The sequence below is a fragment of the Felis catus genome, chromosome D2 (genome assembly GCF_018350175.1).
Source record: "Felis catus isolate Fca126 chromosome D2, F.catus_Fca126_mat1.0, whole genome shotgun sequence".
NCBI lineage: Eukaryota > Metazoa > Chordata > Mammalia > Carnivora > Felidae > Felis > Felis catus.
This window is the reverse complement of record NC_058378.1, coordinates 37,048,061-37,068,776: the sequence shown is the minus strand read 5'-3', so window position 1 is coordinate 37,068,776 and position 20,716 is coordinate 37,048,061. Positions and strand designations below refer to the sequence as shown.

The 20,716-nt window shown below is 41.1% G+C and overlaps 1 protein-coding gene across 42 annotated transcripts in view; it reads left to right on the top strand.

The window, feature by feature from the left end:
• Positions 1-20,716, top strand: part of KCNMA1 (potassium calcium-activated channel subfamily M alpha 1) — a 731,637-nt gene that overhangs the window by 675,033 nt on the left and 35,888 nt on the right. For 21 of the 42 annotated variants that reach the window (XM_019813336.3, XM_045040192.1, XM_019813339.3 and 18 more), the window contains 2 exons: positions 16,388-16,501; positions 17,284-17,364. In XM_019813336.3, coding sequence (XP_019668895.2) covers positions 16,388-16,501; positions 17,284-17,364 — 195 coding nt within the window. The remainder of the gene's footprint in view (positions 1-16,387; positions 16,502-17,283; positions 17,365-20,716) is intronic. The other 21 variants (XM_019813342.3, XM_019813341.3, XM_019813374.3 and 18 more) reach the window with 1 other exon arrangement.

Below are 20,716 nucleotides of genomic sequence, written 5' to 3'. Positions count from 1 at the left end.
CAGGGAGCTTTGAATGGTTCCTTAGAGCTTTCCTGGCCACGTGGAGATGGGCACTCCTTTTAGCAGCACACTAGCCCATATCGCCCTAATACCTGGGCAGGGAGAATTCAGCAGATGGGTTTTGTCACTCTAATTCATGGTGGCGAGTCACAAATGGGGCTGTCAGAGTGATGACACAATTTTTTTTCAATATATGACACAATTAAATAGGGTCAGAAACCACGTCCTTCACAACCACACATGGCAGCCCTGAATGAATGGACATAAAACACTTAGTAACTGAGATGTAGTAAGAGATCACGCAGCATCAGCTACATTTATTACTATTATTTTTGGAGAGTTTTACTATTTTCTTTCCTTTGCTCCCCCAAGATGACAAATAGCAAGAGAAGAATTATCCCTTTGTACCTAGCAGCCAGAATAGCTGTTGATTGTGCTTGTCAATAAATAACACGTAGAAAACAAAACACACCTTTGGGAGGTGAGAAATCTAGGAACAGTAGATTTACAAAAGCCTACAGAGGAGTTGAGGAAAAACTGGGACACATTGACCACTGAGATTTTTCCTCCATAGACAGGCTAGTATGGCGCCACATGATGGGGCTTCTCTATGAAGCAGAGAGTCTAGGTCTCAGCTCACTGAGGTTCTGGTAAAATGAAACTATCCAGAGTTGCTACTGTCAGAGTAGGGCCCGTACTGCTCCGACTAGATGATAGGTTATACCTATCATTGCCCCTTGGCCTCTTTTCACCTCAAAAAAACTAATTTGGGCTCTCAGCCAGAAGATCTGAGGAACTTTGAGTTTTTAATTGGGGAAGGGGTCTTGGATCCCTTTAAGTGCCTAATAAAATGATGGATCTTCTCTTTGCCCCTTCCTTTACCTCCCCAGAGTTTATGCAGAAATATTTGCATATGGAGGTAACAAGTTACCTAGCCTAATGGGTTTTCCACCTTAGCTTCACATTGCAATCAACCAGGAGCTCTCAAACGTCACTCAAGCCACCTCCCAGAGCGATTGCACCAGACTCTAGACATAGGATGCAGGCATCAGAGATTCCAAGGTGCAGCCTGCATTGAGAAGTATAGACTGAGCCTCTTTACTCAAGGTAACCGTCCGTGATTCTCACATGGGACTGCTAGTTCAGTAAGCTTCCATCTCCATGGAACTGGCAGCCTCCCAGGGTTGCTTGCGGGGAAGTTTGGAAGGCATATCATGGACATTATAAAAATAGGAACTATGGGAGAAATGAACTTTGACTCGTGAACTTCCGGGTGGTTCCCAAATATACACCGTCCTGATCAGCAAGGAGTGGGGAAAATAGACCAGGGGAATGTGCATGGGAGAGGTCAAGGCAGGTAGGTGCAGGTAGTTTTCCGGATGCTTAATCAGCAGTATAGGAAATGGAAGAACTTTGAAAATCAATCAAACCCCTGGGTATAATGACAGAGAAGGAGACTAAATAATGGGAATGTCATGGTTGAAGTTTCAAACTTAATCTATAAACCTACTTTTAATGGGCCCCCAGGTGATTGTGAATTCAGGGTGGCTTTCTTTGTATTGGATTACATGAGGCTGTTCCATATTTCTAAGAGAAGTCCAGGTGTGTGTCTCATTTTATTTATTTATTTATTTATTTATTTATTTATTTATTTATTTATTTATATTTGCATTTAGGATACCATAGACTTTTTTTTTTCTAAAGTCTTCTTTTTATGAGCATTAATTATATACCATGCAAGGAAGCAATTGCCTCTATGTTATGAAATATTAAATCAAAATGCTTCCTGTTCCCAGATGTCCCAGAGATAAATACGGCAGTATTTTGAAGCCCCTCTTGGAGCTGTTTTGCCTGCAAATTTATTGTTTTGTCTCCATTTTCAGAAAGCCCTGTTTTCTGTGAAGTATAGCACTCTAGGTAGTTTTTAAGGCGCAAACTCCTCTGGAGTTGCCTGTGTCGGCAACAACTCTTATGTAGATGGCACACGAGGGATGGCGCACTGATCGGCTCCTTTAAGATGACAAATGGGCAGAGAGTGTTATTGTCTTTGATTGCACGCCTTACATCATCTGTATGTAGGAATAAAAGGGCCATACTTTATCTTTAGCCATTTTATAAATATTTAAGCCCTTATAGCTGCCTAAAGATATTAAAGCATATTTTACAGTAGTCGGAATATAAATATTATATATAGCGCAAGATACCAAAGTAGTTTAATGAATTCATAATTTTCTGTTCACATTTATTGGAATGTGTTTTATGTTCCAAAAGTTCCATTTAAAGAATAAGATACCATTCTGCTTCCTGACAACACACCAAGTGTGGCCACATTTCGGGTGGGGTCTCAGTTCCAGTGTCTATAGAGGCTTTCATTAAAGAGGCAGAAAGGCAGGAAGTCAGGGCACTGGGATATATTTCCTCAATCTCTGCATTTAAAAAAATATATATAAATAACTTTGAATAAACAATTCTGGTGCTTATTTAAATTACAAAGCCTTCCAAAGAGAAAACTTTTTATAGCCCCTTTCCTCTATTTCAAGGAGATTAATTCAAAAAAACCTAAGTAAGAGCAATAAAGATGTAGTTTGCAATTTTCCTGTCCTCCCAACCCACCCCCTTTTGTAAACCCTGTCGGCCAGGATACAGCCTGATTCAGGGTATTGATTTCAATAGTGACTTCCCAGTGCTTTCTGAACATTTCTCCTTAAGTTAAAGAATTCCTTCCAGCTTGCTCCTTCCTTCTCCTAAACGCAAGAGAGTGACAGGGAGAATATCACTGCATCTCGTTTCAATTTTCTAGTGAAATATAAAGACTTTCCTCTTTAATATTTCACAAAGTTTCTCCAGTTCCCAGTGGGAGTCCATGCTGGGTAATGTTTGCTAATTACCAACAACAAAACTAGACATACAACGCTGGTAAATTACCTGACCCTTTCCATTTTAATGAGACAACAAGGATTTCGCGAAGTGATGTTGTTTCACTGGTTAATGGTGTCAGCAATGTTGTAATTGTGGGTTGAGACGCATTAGCTGAACAACCACATGTAGAAAGGGCTTTCTCTTGACAAGCCCTTTGGAGACTAGAACCATATTATCATTAAGCCTTTGTCATTTGCATGCTGCTAATCACTTACTTTATTATCCAGAGTATCCATTGTCTTTCTTTAATTGCTCTTTAAATTAAAATTAAAAATAGTTCTAAAGCCCACAATGGCTGGGATAGCATCTTGATTATGAAGATAACTTCAAGAAAATGGAACAACTGGTAACATATTGCTGGGATTATGAGAGAGTCCCACTGTTTCGTACCATGCCTGCAGGCCCCAGGAGCCTAATTGTGGCGGTTTCTCTTCCTTTAGCCCATACTGTTTGTTTAATAAATGGTTATTTATGGCCTTTTTGGCCATTATAGCAACTTTGGAGAAAGTACATCCTTCTCATTGGTTTGAGCACTGCAATTTCATTCTCCGGGCAAAGGTATAAAATACAACTGAAAGGCAGTTTCTGTACCAGAGCCTCTGAAAAGAGATCCTCTTGATTCTCCTTGCTTGTTTATTCTGTCTGTACACACTTACTTTTAAAATTTGGGGTCATGAAAGAGACCTAAACCTTGGAGCTAAGAAGGACCTTAGAGTCATCCCCATTTCCCAGGTGAAGAAACTGAGGACCAGAGCAGTTGTTATAACTATAATCACAGAGCAGGAGATGAACCGGATTGTCTGTTACTGAGTGGAGTGGATGCAGGGATCCTGATTGGAAGATCGTGCCTTCTGGGTTACTCCTGAAAGAGGATATGATGTCATGTTGTGAATTGTGATGTGCAAGTGGCAGGGTTCTCATGGTGCACTTAGTGTGTGTCTCTTGTATGCATCTGTCAGTATGTTTGTTGCTAACGGACTGTGTGCTAGGATACTGGAAGAAAAGGCTCATGTCTTCCGCATCCTTAAAAAAACAACCCCATGGGGGTACCTGGTGGCTCAGTCTGTTAAGTGTCCAACTTCAGCTCAGGTCATGATCTCATGGTTCTTGAGTTTGAGCCCCACATCAGGATCTCTGCTGACGGCACAGAGCCTGCTTCAGATCCTCTGTCTCCCTCTCTCTCTGCCCCTCCTCTGCTCTCTCTGTCTTTCTCAAAACCGAATAAAAACATTTTTTAAAAAACCCATGAATGACTCTGCAGTCATTCCTGAATACCAAGGGATTAAACCCAGAGTTATCATGGTTCCATTGTCATATACAGTGCCCTCAGAATTAGGATGATAGTTTTTGAGAACCAGAAGGGATTGGGCATTGCCTTATCTGCCTCAAATTTACAGAAGGGAAAACCAAGTTTAGATAAAACACTGAGTCCTTCTAAGTTCTCATAGGGAGTTAAGGATTGACCTTCGATTCCCTGTCCATTTCTTTGTCAGCATTACCAACCTATTGTTGACGACATTCATCATCATCATCATCATCATCATCATCATCATCATCAAAGTTAGTATTCATAAAGTGCTTACTCTGTTCCAGGCACTCTTGTAAGCAATTTACCTGTATTATTTAACTTATTTAATCTTCATGACGTACTACTCTCCCACTTTACAGATGAACAGACTGAGACACAGAATTTAAGAAAATTTCCCCAAATCACAAACTAGAAACTGAATAAGGTAGCACTCACACGAATGCAGTCTAGCTCCAGAATTCAAGTTTTCAACCACAGCGTTATGGTTCATTTCAGATTATGGTCAAGGGATATTGATCATGGTGTAAATGACTTTTCAAAATCAAATTAGCACCAATCAACGTCTTCTTTAGTGAAGATTGGTGTGGATTGGGAATACCTGATCCTAGTTACATATTCATCTGCCAGCCTGAACTTGTATGCAGGAAAGCCTTTAAAACTTAAAAGAAAAAAGTTTACTGTGCTTTCTTTTAAAGGACTTTCAAATGTTTAGAACGTGGGCTGTTCTCTCAGGCCAGGCGTCCTGTCTTGAGAACCTTTCAGAGACAGCTGTCTCTGACAGAGAAAGTTGCCGGAGATGGGATTCTGCTTTTCCTGAACTGTGTTGCCTTGGATCACTTGGCAAAGCCATCTCTTACAGCTCCTTACTTTTCTGTGCTCTTAAGATACGGATGTTTTAGTTTGCCTGTGATTTCCTAGCTCTGGTTTTTGCTATGCTGGCCATTGGTTCCCATTAAACCAAACAACTGGGGCCCATTTGGCATTTGGTGTTTTAAAAGTAAACGGACACTTGAACTACATGACAAATGCTGAAAAACAAAGCCCATAGCTTTGAGAACATAAAGAAACTGTTTATAATGTAAAGGTGGTTACATTTTCAGTCAATCTATCACTTTAATGAGCTCTTTGCATTTCTTTGATTAATGCTCACAAAAGGGGGAGAAAAAAATTGATGTAATGGAAACAAAATGAGAAAACACAGGGGAGGTTTCTGTGTGTTTTATTAGTATCCGCTGCATATCACTGTCTCACAATGTATACGTCTACCTTTTCCCTGGCATAGCACACGTCTCGTTTACTGGAAACAGGATCCGGCATGAAAGAGGGAACCCTATATTAGTGGCAAAACAGCCTTTGACCTATTGTGGTGGCAGCAAAGAGGGAGGGTCCAGAATAGGAATTAGGAATTAATAATAGTAATAAAGAAAAGGCTGACATAGTCCATGCCATATCGAAATGAAGAATCTGATAAGTAGGAAGACTAAAAATAGGACACATTGAAGACACTTAAAAAACATTTAAACATTAGAATGTAGTGATTAGTTCATAATTACTAGTGATTTATTTGCTCAGTTTAAAATAATAAATAAAGAAAATGGGAAAAGTACCGAAAAAGACATCTTCAGGAAGTATCTGAAGGGGGGAGAGAAGTTAGTCAAGGCAGACTTCCTGGAGGAGGTGAAGGAGGGGTGGGAGCTGGGTTGGGAGAGAAGAGAGGAGATGGCATTTCTGAAGTGAGTGAGCCTTGGTGGGAGCAGGGATGAGAATCAGCAGGTGCCACTGTGTTGGAAACACAGTTTCCTCTGTGTTGGAAACCAGTTCTGACTGTTCCTCCCCTTGACCATGAGTCCCGTGCTCTTTAGAGCCCCGTGAGTATTAGCCATCCTTTCTCTGAGTTTGAGTGGCTCTTGTAAAGTGATTGGAGGTTGGCATAGCAGAAAACAGGATCCTTGAAGACTCGCTTTTTTTTTTTATTTTTTTTCAACGTTTATTTATTTTTGGGACAGAGAGAGACAGAGCATGAACGGGGGAGGGGCAGAGAGAGAGGGAGACACAGAATTGGAAACAGGCTCCAGGCTCTGAGCCATCAGCCCAGAGCCTGACGCGGGGCTCGAACTCCCGGACCGCAAGATCGTGACCTGGCTGAAGTCGGACGCTTAACCGACTGCGCCACCCAGGCGCCCTGAAGACTCGCTTTTTAATGTGTAAACTTCAACTTGTTATTTCCACCCCAGAACCTCCGTTTCCTCAAACTGAGGATCTCAAAAATAACATTTAGGATCTGTGTCGCTCAACAGGATGAGTCCATCTACCATATCCAACCAGCTGCTCTCAACTCATAAAGATCACATGAAGTTTTAAGGTTTCAAGCTCTTTTCTTTTATCAATCTATAATTTTGATAATTATCAATTGATCATTTTTTCTCATTGCACAAATAAAATATATTCATTTAAGAAACTTTAGCAACTACATCTAAGCAAAAAGAAGAAAACACACATTCTTCATACTTTACCACTTGGACATATTAGTATTGACATATTAGTCTTGCTTCTGTAGATATGAATATTTCCCCCTCAAAAAGGGATCGTATATATTAGTATATGACCTGTGTTTTTCCACAAATATTTTACCATGACCATTTTCTATGTTAGTAAATATTTTTCTGCTTTATGTTTAGTGGATCATACTTCTCATAATCAGTTTCCTAATACTGAACATGCCTATTGTTTTCAACTTAACATTGTTACTTAATAACCACAAATGAAGACTGTTGTAACCAGATCTTTAATGTGAAGAAATTATGGCTGTATGTGCATATTTTTAGAAGTGAAATTGCTTAGGCCAAAGGGCACATAAAATTTTAACTCATTTGATTCGTATCGCCAAAGTTAATCTTATTTTTAAGTTGTAAGATGAATTCAGAGAGGGTAAAAAGCAATTGAGAAGTTGTGGAAAATTCACTATGACACTATGAGCTCAGGGGCAAGTGAAGACATTAGACCATATGAATCTTAGATTTATTTCCAAATCTGTGGTCTTAGTTGTGTTTGAGTTGTGACTAATTTTTTCCCCTCCCTCTCTCCTTCCTTCCTTCCTTCCTTCCTTCCTTCCTTCCTTCCTTCCTTCCTTCCCTCTTTCCTTTGAGAGATAGATACTGGAAACAGTAAGCTCTTTAGGCTTATTTTAAAAAGAAATTGTCTGCGTAATGAAACTTAATGAGCAAACAGCTATGAGAACGTGGGTTGGTTGGTTGGTTGGTTGGTTGGTTGGTTGGTTTAGTCTGCTTTGGTTTGATTCAGACCCAAAACACAAACTCTAAAAAAAGTGAGGTATTTTACACAATGGGTGAGCCAACTGCCCAAGGCATTCATCGAATACGGTCTCTAGAAAAAAGTACTGTTAAAAATATCAATGTCACTTACTGTGAATAGAGGAATTGGAGAGTGACGCTGACCCACGTCTTGTGCTTGGACACTGGAAGTGAAAAGGAAAGCTTGAATAAAGAAAGATACAACCATTTGTTTTAATACAACATCAGACATGCATGAGCTATTTCACCATGCAAACAGATATTTGGGTACTGTACCATTTGGAGCATTTTGGTTGGAAAACATAGAGGTTCAACTCAAAAAGGCTTAAATAAAAAGGGAGTCATAGAACTGAGGTGCCCATGGCTTCAGACATGTGAGCCCATGAGCTTGAGTGATGTCAGAACTCTGTCTCATCCTCTTCCCCTCTTGACTCATTTGCCCCATGGTGGGCTAAATGGTCACCCACAGCCCCATACTTACCTCCTTCTGGCTTTGCAACCACAACATCTTTAACATCTTTTACATCAGGGAGAGATGGGGAGAACATGGCTTGGCCCCAGCTCGGGGGACAGGTTCATCTTAAACCAGCTGTGTGCCCAGGATGATGGGCCTGTGAAGTCACACTGTCTGGCTTCACATCCTGCTGACCCTGTGAAGTCACACTGTCTGGCTTCATGTTGTCACTTCTGTGCCAGGCTGGGGACAGGGTTGCCCTCTCCCTCTCCCCACCAAACACTGTGGAATGGGTTCCTTATGTGGAGAAGGACTTGGAAGAGAGCAGATAATCAACTGTCCTTCTTCTGCCACCAACTGGTTCAGTGACCTTGGGCACAGTAACTTCTTTGCTCTGAGCCTTGGTTTCTTCATCTCTGAAATGGAGAGATTGACTAGAGGATTTCTAAAGCTCTTGAATCTCTAGCATAGAGTGATTGGTAAAGAGGCAAAGGAGACCCAATCGACTCCAAGCACGTGAGTTTTTGGTCGAAATTTCCCCCCCATCCCCGCAGCTCCCCAACATTGCCCTCCAGCGCCCTGTCTCGGGCTAGCACACCTCAGGCTCCGAAGCGCAAAGTAAGGGTGGGAGTACCCTTCGGACAGGGTCAGAAGATGCCGCCTTAGTAAATCATTGTTTTTTATTGCGTCAACACTGGTCAGCTGCCTGGTCTTCATGACTCTAGGACTCCAACTTTGTGGGAAACCCTGTTGCAAGGTTAAACTGAGGCTTTCTCTGGACAGGTTGCTCTTGCAGACTTTTCCAAAAATCTATCTTCCAAATCAAGCCTAGGCATGTAGATTTTCCCCCTACAAGTTAGAAAGCAATTGTGCTTCTGTAGGTGGAATTTTCTTTACTTCAGCTGCTGAAGAATTTGTTGGAATACATACTGCAAAATCACTGCTGTGGCTATTACTGTTCTTGCTCAGGGGAGCTATTCAGATGCCTCATTTATTGGAGCTTAATAGATTAAAAGTCCAAATTGAGTCTCATGATATAAGCCTAATCAAGTTCTAATCTGCATAATTTTCCCATAAGCAGCAATGGGAAATTTGGATAATTTATGTTTCAACAGTTGCCAATCATGTGTTAAATAGCATTGTTGCATTTACTTATCAAAATATTTTTATTGATCTTCACTTCATCTGACATTTCACTTTGGGATTTTTTTTTCTTTTTTTTTTTTGCCTGGCATTAACAGGAAATTTAATTCATCTCATAGATGATGTAATATGAGATGTTTCTCTTGATTTTAACATGTCTTTATAGATCATTTTTAACGGTGATCTTTTCCTTTTACAACTTCATATTGAATACCTGTCTCAGCAAACCTAGATGACTTGGCCTAATTTATTTCCCTAGTTTAACGTAGCATATGGATTTCTAACCATCATTTATATGCACACAATAAAAGATAATTTGGCCCACCATTTGAACCAATTCCTTTATGTTAAATCTATGGGGGCGGGAGAGGCACTTACCTTCATTTCTCCCATCTATTCTAGGGGAGGTGATTGATAAGAATTTCCATCTCTCTCTCTCTGGAAAGGCTTGGGGATTTAAGTAGGGGAGATTTAGAAAGTACTTTGTGTTTTCCCCCATGGAAAAGGACTGTAATAAAGCATTTATTATATGTACCGAATTGTGCATGCTACTGTACCAAAGCAAGTTAAGCATAACTACAATGGGTCCCAGTTGTTATCTGCTATTGTTTAAAAGTGAAAACAGCAAAAGAGTAGGACTGGCTCGGGCCTCCAACTTACCTGCCTGGATCAGCCCCTGAGAAGGAGGGAGCATCTCACACAGGGAGAAGGCAACATGGGCATGGTTATCCATGGGCTGTGAGGTCAGACTGCCTGGCTCAACTCCCAGAGCCTCCATTTCTTAACTGGTTGTGTTTGAGGAAGTTCTTGGACTGTTCTGAATCTTATTTTCCTTATCTACAAAATGGGGGTGTTAACAGTGCCTACATTCATAGGGTTGTTCAGAGGAATAAATGAGGTGGCCCATGAAAAGCTCTTAGTGCAGCTATAACACATATTGTGAGTCATGGCATTTCATTTCAATTCCCTTGGGTGCAAATGTGAGATCTGCTAATTCCTAGATGTGTGCCCCAGGGCTGATTACTTACCTTCTCAGTGCTTCAGTTTCTTCGTCTGCCAAATAGTTTTATCTACATAAGATGGTTTTGAGAACTAAAGTTACTCCATGAATAGAGTTTAGAATATAGTAAGCACTCAAATGTTGGCTTTTTTTTTTCTTGAGGTTCTTTTGAAACTTATTTTCTTCATGCCCAGTTATCTTAATCAGTCTAAATCTAGAACTTTGTTTTGAGTTCCATATAGACAGTGATGTTGAGTCTTTTCTCATTTTCTAATGCACTCACCTCTGCATTATCCTGGAATCCCACCCATTTCTAGCATTCCCTATGGTAGATCTTGTCTGAGCCACAGCTTTTTTTTTTTTCCCCCTACAACCACATGGTGTCTCTTGGATGCTGCACATAGATGCATGCATGCAGCAGGTACCCAAAACAATTGATTTTTAAAATGACACCTGGGTGATCTCCTTTTTATCCCCTTTCTGTCTCTTCTTCTTGAACTTCTTAGGAATAGCCCAAATGTTTGTTAAATTCTTTAACTGGAAGCCACCCTAACTGAAATGGCCTTGTCTAATTTAACTAAATGTCACTTAAATTACTTAAGATAACTTCCCTGGCAGGGGCTGAGTGCTGCCAGCTCCTGGAATAATTAGTAACACGAAAAGAACATCACACGCTGCTGATTCTGTTCATCTGAACGTAACAGTAGCACATATGGTTAGGAACACAAATACTGGAAAAGAAAGCAGAGAGTAGCAAAAGCCATTTTAGGAGCCTTAGAACTCAAGAGAGGAGTTTATATCCCTAAATAATTAAGAAAAGTGGGAGGGGCACCTGGATGGCTCAGTTGGTTGAGCATCTGACTCCTGTCATGATCCCAGGGTCATGGGATCGAGCCCTGTGTGGAGCTCCATGATGAGTGTGGAGCCTGATTAAGATTCTCTCTCTCTCTCTCTCTCTCTCTTCCCTCTTTCTGTCTCCCTCTGCCCCTCACTCCTGCTTGTGTTCTCTCTCTCTAAAACTAAAAAATATATAAACATAAATAAAAAATAAGTGGGAGATTACATCTGGAAAAAGAAGTCTCCAGAGAGATTCTACAGTTGCTATAAGGAGTTAAGAAACTTTCCTAGTCTTTCTTATCAACTAGCCCCCAGTTTTCCCCATACTTAAAAAAAAATCCTAACCAGGGTGCCTGGGTGGCTCAGTTGGTTGAGCATCCGACTTTGGTTCAGGTCATGATCTCGCAGTTCGTGAGTTGGAGCCCCGTGTCGAATTCTGTGCTGACAGCTCAGAACCTGGAGCCTGCTTCAGATTCTGTGTCTCCCTCTCTCTCTGCCCCTCCCCCACTCATGCTCTGTCTCTCAAAAATGAATAAACGTTAACAAAAAATTTTTTTTAAATAAAAAATAAAAAAAATCCTAACCATCCATACACAAAATCTTCATTCCTTAGATATATTGGAATTCATTTTTATCACTGAATTCATCTGATTATTTCTACCAAAATGTATTCACACTGCTCATTGCCTTCCCATTACTTTTCTATGGTTTTCTCTATGTGAAAATTCTTTCTAGAAAATATGTCAAAAGCTTCCTCAATTCTTTATCCATAGGGAACAAGGGGCAATGGATGCTGCACCTATCCACAAATATTTATTGTGTACCCAGTGAAACAGTAACATCAGTTGTCCAGTGTTTGAGTACTTGCTTTATACTGGCCATTATACTAAATGTTTTTAATACACTATTTCATTTTATCCTTCTAATTGCCCTATGTAGGAGACACTTCCAGTGTATATACAATGAAACAGAGGCTTACAGAGAGTCAGAGCTATGCTCACAGTTATGTGGCTCATAAGTTGATGAGTCAGTACTTGAACCCAAGACATCTGACTTCAAAGTCCATACTTTTAACTATTCCACACTGTTTCTTGTCTACAGGCCAGGAATTCCAAAGACGATCTGGGAAAGTTTTATTTATTTATTTTTTTTAATATATGAAATTTATTGCCAAATTGGTTTCCGTACAACACCCAGTGCTCATCCCAAAAGATGCCCTCTTCAATGCCCATCACCTACCCTCCCCTCCCTTCCCCCCCATCAACCCTCAGTTTGTTCTCAGTTTTTAAGAGTCTCTTATGCTTTGGCTCTCTCCCACTCTAACCTCTTTTTTTTTTTCCTTCCCCTCCCCCATGGGCTCCTGTTAAGTTTCTCAGGATCCGCATAAGAGTGAACACATATGGTATCTGTCTTTCTCTGTATGGCTTGATCTGGGAAAGTTTTTAAAAAGATGGAAAACCCAGTCTCTGGCCTGAAGTTCTCATACAGCATGTGAAGTGAGCGTGTTTAGCAGAGGGGCAATGTTGGTCCCATTTATGCCTAATGCCAAAAGAATGGAAAGTCATTTGTAGCCTCAAACTTGCCTCTTGTGGCCATGCTTAACAGAGAGAATGGGGGCACATCTGAAGAATCAGAAGACCATCTTGGTAAGAGCATGGGCTGTAGGTGATTGAACTCGAATCCTTTCCTGGTTGAGAACTTCTCATCCTATCTCTCTGATGCCAATATTCTTAGTCACCTCTTCTGGCAAAATAAGTGCTGGTTTCTAAAATTAATTTCGCAAGTGTTAGTTTAACTAATGAAAGGAGAGTTTGCCAGTTTCACTCTTCTCCAGGTGTAGATTATGATCCCTGGAGTAGGTTCCATGTGCCAGCACGTCCACATGCATAACTGGAGCACTGTTTTATGGAGAGAGACTTCAAGTTCAACCAAAGATGTATCCACTGCAGCAAACAGCAATGGTGGGGAGCAAGACAATCAAGAAACGTGGACACAATTTGGACCTGTCCCTTTATCAACTGCTGCTATGATGAATGGGGTAGATGCCATCAAATGTCATTAAGGGCCGGATTGCCTCATCTCTTCTGAAGGAAGGTGCCTGAATTACTCTTTTCTCCAAGGTCATTTAGGGAATCTGGGTCAGTCCTGCCATTTCAAACCACAATTTTCCCATATTAGGACCTCTGAGAGAACAATGTTAATGAATTCTGTTTATCTTCAACACAACTCTACTGGAAAGGAACAGGAAAAAGATGAAATCTGTTTCTTTTGTCTTTGCTTTTTGCTTTCAAAAATGTGTGGCTAGAAAACTAGCAAAAGAAAAAGAGACATTATCGTTGCTGAAGTTTTCTTGCCAACAAAAGCACCCTGTTCTTGGGGTTATGCATAGGAGAGAGAAGGACTTTTAATGGAGAGATGTCTTTGGACACCCACCATAGTTTGTCAGTTGCAGATGCTAATGGAACCAGGCTTGGCGACTGAAGGGGAAAATGGAATATGAAAGCAAAATGGAATAGGCCTATGAGGCAAGCATGTCATTTCTAAATGAAGGTTTCATGCAAAGGAGTTGAGTCTTTTCACAGCTGAAAATGGAATCTTTAAATAAGATAGAATAAAAGGATGCTTTGGCTTGTTGCGGGTTCTGTAATGAAATACAGTTTTCCTAATACCGTGTGACCTGCATTTCTCCCTGTTTTATGGGTGCTATTCCTTGACGTACAAACCCGTATTTTCTCAAGTCAGCATTTGATGATGGATGTCAAAATACAGGCCATGTATTATGCATATAGCATTACCGATTTAAAGTGTTTACTTGTCAAGTTGAAGAAATTCAAAAACGTCACATCCACTGAATCCGCACAGCTGCCACTTGCAGTTTTTCATGCTTTTGAATGAAACTTCTGATGAAAACAGTTTAGTTTTCCCCGTCGCTATTCTGGGGAAGAAAACAGCTAGCCTTTAAAATGCATGTTCTCGGTGATGTGGTTGGCTGAAAAACACGCATTCCAAAGTTTAGAAAGATGGACACTGCATTGTCACTTGAAATTACTTCCCCTGTGCACAGTCTATCAACACAGAGAATAAAATTAAGTGCAATCAGAGAATGAAGAGTAAATAAAACTTTTTTTTCCCTTCTGAAAGTATGGCATTCCATAGTGTAAAATTTATACACGAGCGAGCAGAAAATAGGAAAAAACCCTTTCATATTTTTCTGGCATTTCATGCATTATGCACCTCCAAAACAACAGGCAATTATTGAGCACCTGTCATTTCATTCCTGATAGATAGAGCTTCACACATACCATAAACCAGAGTGAATCCAACCTTGCTACGTTCCTGGAGAGTAAGTTGGGCATCTTGCCACACAATCTTTTTGGAATTTTGTCCTTGGGAACTTAGCAAGTGACTCTGTATCTGTAAGCCCCTAATTCATTGATAAGTCTGTATAGCAAATCCACCAAGGGCAAAGAAGAGAAACCAAGGAAAATGTGAACGTCTATCTGCCTGTCCTATAAGGTTGGGGAGGAGATTGGGTCTCAACAACCAGCATGGAGCTCTTGGTACCACTTACCAGGTGTTTTACTTGATAAAATTAATTTTCACCAAATGAATATATTGAGGTAAATAAATGTCTCAGGTTTATAGGTCTCTATGCACATCCTTAAAGAGGCAGCCATTAAGCCTAGCTGGGATGATTTCTCACCCTCACTAAATTTGAACTTATGCTTAGGCCAGGCTCATTCTTGTATGTACTTGGGATTTGGGTCTGAGAAGCTCAAACTGCAAAAATCAGAAACCAAGTAGGCTACTTTCCAATTTACTGTGCCCATGTTTACCTTATGAAGTCTGTGTTAGGCATGCTGGAAGGCTCAAGGGTCCACTATAAGCTTGTGGCATATGCAGCAGTCAGGATGATTTCAGCTGCAAGTAAAAACAAAACAAAACCAAATCCCTCATTTCTGGCTTAAACAAAAAGGAAAAAATATGTACAATTGACCTTTGAACAATGAAGGAAGTTTAGGGGTGCCAGCCCTCCTGCACAGTTGAAAATCCTGTGTAACTTATGAGTCCCCAAAAACTTAACTACTAATAGCCGATTGTTGACTGAAAGCCTTACTGATAGCATAAATAATCGATTAACCTACATTTGGTATGTTATGTGTCTTATGTACTATATTCTTACAATGAAGTAAACTAAAGAAAAGAAAATGTTATAAGAAAGTCAGGATCTTAAATTGTGTGTGTGTGTGTGTGTGTGTGTGTGTGTGTGTGTATGTACAAAACCAATCTACCCTACCTCAGGATATTTTACCATAAGAAATTTTATGTATATATATGTGTATATATATGCATATATATATACACATAAATATTATATATAATTATTATATATAAAATATATACATAATCTCATTATCATATTGTATATTAAAATCTCATTTGTATATACTGTGTATAAAGTCTCACGTAGTAAGAATCCTGAGGTCAATTGGTTTTGGCTCTAGGGCTGGTTAATTTGGGAACTCAAGGATATTTCTTTCTATCATTAAGGCTGTCCATCATTCAGTTCAGCCAATGTCATTTAGTTGGTCCTCAGCTGGTGCCCATCCTTGTTGCAAGGATAGTTCTAGGCACTACAGGTACCAGAGCAATGTCTAGTGAATTAAAAGAGAATCTGTTTGTATGTGACTCTTTTTAATAGCAAAGAAACACTTCCTAAAAGTCCCCGACAAATTTCCTCCCATTTCCCTTTGGCCAGAACCTATCAAAAACCCTGGCTTGAGTCACTCACTGGCAAGAGAATAAGTAATCAGTTGGTTTAAGATAATAGTCAGGATAGGTTAGGTTATGCTGTGGTAACAACAACCACAGAAACCCTGGTGTCTTAAGGCAACACAGATCACCTTTTCACTCACTCCGAATGCTTTTGGGTCTAGGTTACTGTCCAGGGCTGCTGCCCAGCCTTCATCTCCATAGTAACCCATATTCCCATGGTTGCCACAGTCTGGAAAAAGAGGCAGAAAGTCAAGTCAAATATTTGTAACAGAAGTGATGGTGTACATTGTTCTGTTCACTTTCATGGGCCAAAGCATCTCCTGTGTCACACAGAAGCACAGAGTACAGTCTTCGTGTCTGCCTAGAGGGAGAGGGGAACAAAAACCTATGAGCAAGTTCAGTAATTGGTGTAGAGACTCATTTTTCGGGAACTATAAGGCAGGTTAGAATTATTTATAATGGCCTCCTACTTTGTGCTTCATGAAAGCAACACATCAGAGCTTATCCTGGGAGTGCTAATTGTTGACCTGTAAATAAAACATAAGCTACTTTTTTTATTATGTATATACATAATATTCATATTATTCCCAAGCTTTCCATGTCTCTGACTTTTCTTCCTTCTCTTTCTTTTTCACTAGGGTTCACACCTCCAGGAATGGACAGATCCTCTCCAGATAACAGCCCAGTGCACGGGATGTTACGCCAACCATCCATCACGACTGGGGTCAACATCCCTATCATCACTGAACTAGGTAGGGGTGAAAGTCAGCTTTGGGTAGATTTTTTTGTTCTCTTTTCCAACCATGTAGGGTATGAGGAAGTTGTCCTGTTTCTTAGCTCCTTCAGCATAGTGGGCTCTAGTAGGGCTTGTTTGGGGGGAGGTGGAGAAAGGTATGAGTAGCAATGTGACAGATTACCGAAAGGAAAACTGATCTATCTTTCCTCTGAGAAGAATAGACGGTTTCCTTCGTGCTGGTCACTATTCTCAAAGCAGCTTGAGATGACGGATTTGAGATTGGGGCATAAATTAGGGAAGGAGGAGGAAAGGAGGAAAGGCATAATCCATGGACTCTGCCTGGTGATTTTCACTGGAAGCACCTCAAGACAGCTCCCACAATCAGAGCCCTCCCACTGATGTACAAAGCCTCAGGACTAAGCCAAACCCATTTTGAGAACTGGGTGGAGGCGTTGGGCTAATGTGTAATAACCCTCCATTTAATCTATCCTGGTTGAACTTCTCAGCTAAAGGTCATTTTCAGTGAATGTCACTCTGGCCTAAAGTAGGATGGGGTTTGGAGGGCCATGATTACTGGCCAGTGGAACCCAACCTTTAACCTGGCTGTGACAGTTTTTCCTACCATTTGTGAATTTACAAAACTGCTGAGTGGTGTCTTCCCCCCAAGACAATACTAACCACCTAAGGTGCTGGGTCTCTTTACGTTACAATGTTTCCTCTGTTATTCCCTCACTCTCTTCTTTTTCTGTACTTTCCTCCACTCCCTTTCCCCAACCCTTAAATGCTGTATCCAATTAGCTAAACCTGGCAAGTTGCCTTTGGTATCAGTCAATCAGGAAAAAAACAGTGGGACGCACATTCTAATGATAACTGAACTGGGTAAGAAGCACTGTTTTCCTTCACATCAGTATCTCCTTTTGTTCCGTGGTTGGTGTTTCCAACTATCATCGGCTTGTTTTTTTATTTCACCGGCTGTAACAGAAAGACTACCCCATGGCACTGCTTTGAATGTGTTTTATTTGTGGCTCTGGTTGGAATCGACTGTCTTGTTCTGGCCTTTCTTAATGATTTTTTTCCCCACACAGCATCAGTAAACCTTTGATCACACCCATCTGACCTGGCAGTTGTTTCCAAAGCATCTTTGCTCTAATTCATTTTCTTTGGCCTGGGCCTTTTTTTTTTCTTTTTTTCTTTTCCATGTGTCCCCCTGCTTCCCCGCCTTCTCCCTCATATTCCTCTTCCAACATACTGTCAGTTTGACTGACATGTCTTCACAGCTCTCAGAGGAAGCCAAAGGAGAAATATAAAAATTTTAAGATAAGAAACCTAAGACGGAGCCTTCCCTCCAGCTGTTTATTTTCCTTTATTCTGACTTTATTTGCCTTCCCCCCCCCCCCCCACAAGGCCTTTTCTCAGAACCTCTGGTTCTGAAACCATAAAAAGCAGCCAGCTCCCAGGGGACCTTTTCTTACAAAAGGCAAGATTTCAAGAAGGGTGCCAAGGCTGAGGTGAGCCACCACTGAGGCACAGTCCTGCTCTCTGACGCCCATCCGGCCCGGCCCAGAGCCTCAGGGAGATTCAGAGTGGACTCACCGGGAAGATGAAGGGTTCTGGTCGTGACTACATTTGTCAGGCCCTTCACACTTCCCCATGACTTGGTTAATAACTCTGTAAAAGGCACCCATCAGCAGCAGGTCTCAGAACTGGGGATTGATCTTCTAAATAGAGACAGCAAAAGTGCCGCTCTGCAGAGGGGTGGATAGAGAGGTGGGGAGCACCTGCCTTCGAATGACTCACGAATGAAACGAACATGCCATTCTCGTGGCCCCCAAATATATTTCAAAATAAGAGAGCAGGCTTTTAACACAGTAATCTTGCTTGTGAGGTGTCTGGAAACTAAGGAATAAATTGTCCACCATTCAGCACTGCATTATTAGAGACGTAGCTATTTATCAGGACAAATTCACTCAGGTCAAGGAGGATTGCACTATTTTCTGTTTCCAACAGTAGGAGAGGTGTCTTTTTCATGTTTAGAGAAGTTGGCTAAAAGCCTGGGTTTCGGGATTGCTCTTCTCAGAACCATAGGGTTGTAAGAGACCCAGAGAGCGTGTGCAGCCGGGACGGCAGGTTGGAAAATTCATCCAGATATCTCCATCTCAGAAACCTTTAGTGGCACTTCAACATCATCACTGCCAGGAATTTCTTTTTCTGTTTGGAATTCATGTGCCACCAGCTAACTAGGATATCTTTATTTGTGATTAGTAGGAGAGAAAAGAAAAGGCTGGGTGGCCCAAATCGGAGGCAACAATGCAGGCATTCAGTTAGCATAATGGAATCTCCTGAGCCTTTGTTCCTCACCAGATCTCTTCTGGGAGCTCAGAGAACCTTCCGTGTGTTCACATCATCCTTACCTTCTGCCTTAAGCCTTGTTTTCCTAGTGCTCATACCACGTTTGCAAGTACACCATCATCCACCAATCACTTGGCCTCCCTGTATCCCCACACATATCTACTATTTACCTTCATGTTCTGAGTCACGTTCCACATTATGCCAACCAGTAGAATGCCTTCTAAAAAGCACAGGGGATGCTAGCACCAAACACGTTTTTAAAACTGTGTAGTATATTCCAGTCTTCACCCACTTGCAGAGTTTCAGTTGATGTTAGTGGATTGAAGGCTCCCAGAAGTTCCGCAAGAAGGAAATTTGTTTAAAGTAATTTCACCTGCTTTCCAGTTCTAGGAAACTGTACAACATTTGGGGAGGGATTTAAAAAAAATCCCTCTTAGCATCCACATAATGACTGTTCTGTGAAATAGGCTTTGGATAACACTGTCTGCTCTCCCTCTGAGACTATCCCAGAACAAAACACAGGATTTTCAGGGAACCCTGGTTCCTGCCCTGGAGCTCTTTCCCAATGACTGAAATGCCTGGCTCGCTGACAATCTACTCGTGTCTCCCTACTTGTGGCCACATCCCCTCCAAGTCAAGTACCTCCCGTTCCCCGTGGTCTTGAAAAGAGGTAACAGATGCTATAGCTTTTGGAGTGTCAGTGCACATGCTGTCCTTGGCTATTCTAAGTAATTGAAACCACACTCCTCTGAGTATTGTCCAGAGTTCATATTTCTGATCCACAAAGCAAGAAGTCTATACTGTAGCCTCTAAGATACTTTTGGGTAAATGGAGGGAAGAGAGGAAAAGCTACCATATGGCCCCAGTAGGGTCTCTCAGCAAGGTCTTACTTGCTTCCGAGAGAGGCAGAGGGAAGCTGGGAATTTTCATAATGTAGTGAGGTGGACAGAACATTGACTCAGAAAGGCAATCCTGAGAGCAGCTGATGTCTATCAAGGTCCTGGGCCAGGCTCACCAAACACAATCTTATAGGAGCCTCCTGCCAACCTCATGAGAGCTGCTATTATTTCTCCCATTTTACAGACAGACAAACTACGCCGGGGAATGATGAAGTGCCTTGCTTGTACAGGGTTTATACAGAGCCCAGATTCAAAGCTGACTTGTCAGATCTTGCATTTTGCACCTTAACCCACTAGCCTGTAATTCAAGTGTTGCTGAGCAAAAATGCTCCCCCATTAAAATTTTTCTGTAGGGAAACAAGATGGTGTCACTTAAAAATAATTATATGCCTAGCCTCTTAGCCTATTATCATTTATTCTGCCTCATACAATAAACAAACAAAAGTTAAAAAAAGTTACCCAAAAAGTAACTTTCAGGAAAAAAAAATTAAAACAATAACTCTAGGAAAGAGAATTAGCAACTGATACATTTAGAAAGGAATCAAAAAAAGGAAACCTCATCTATTCTTTTCCTAAAAGCACCATAATTATTCCAGAAATCATGAGCGCTCATCTCCTCCCCCACCCCACACTTTCTTCCCTATTACTTGCTCTGCAAAACTGATAATTTCTGAAGCCAAGATGGGAATGGAAATTAATTTGTCATTTAATTTTTAATAAGTTAAAGACATCTCAGTGACACAGCCAATCAGTCTGCACGTGCCTGCCGGAGGAGTCCTTGAGGAATCCTCAGATGGAAATGAACTACAGCATCAAATGCTGCATCTACTTTAGCTGAAGCACATAAAAGATTGAGCTGTTTAGAAGGGGAAAGGGAGAACGTGGGCGTCCCCATGCAACTCGGAATGCACAGCAAGTCTGTATCAGCAAGCAGCTGGAGACAGCCAGGAATCCATCCCACCTGGGGTCACCGGTCTGTCAGA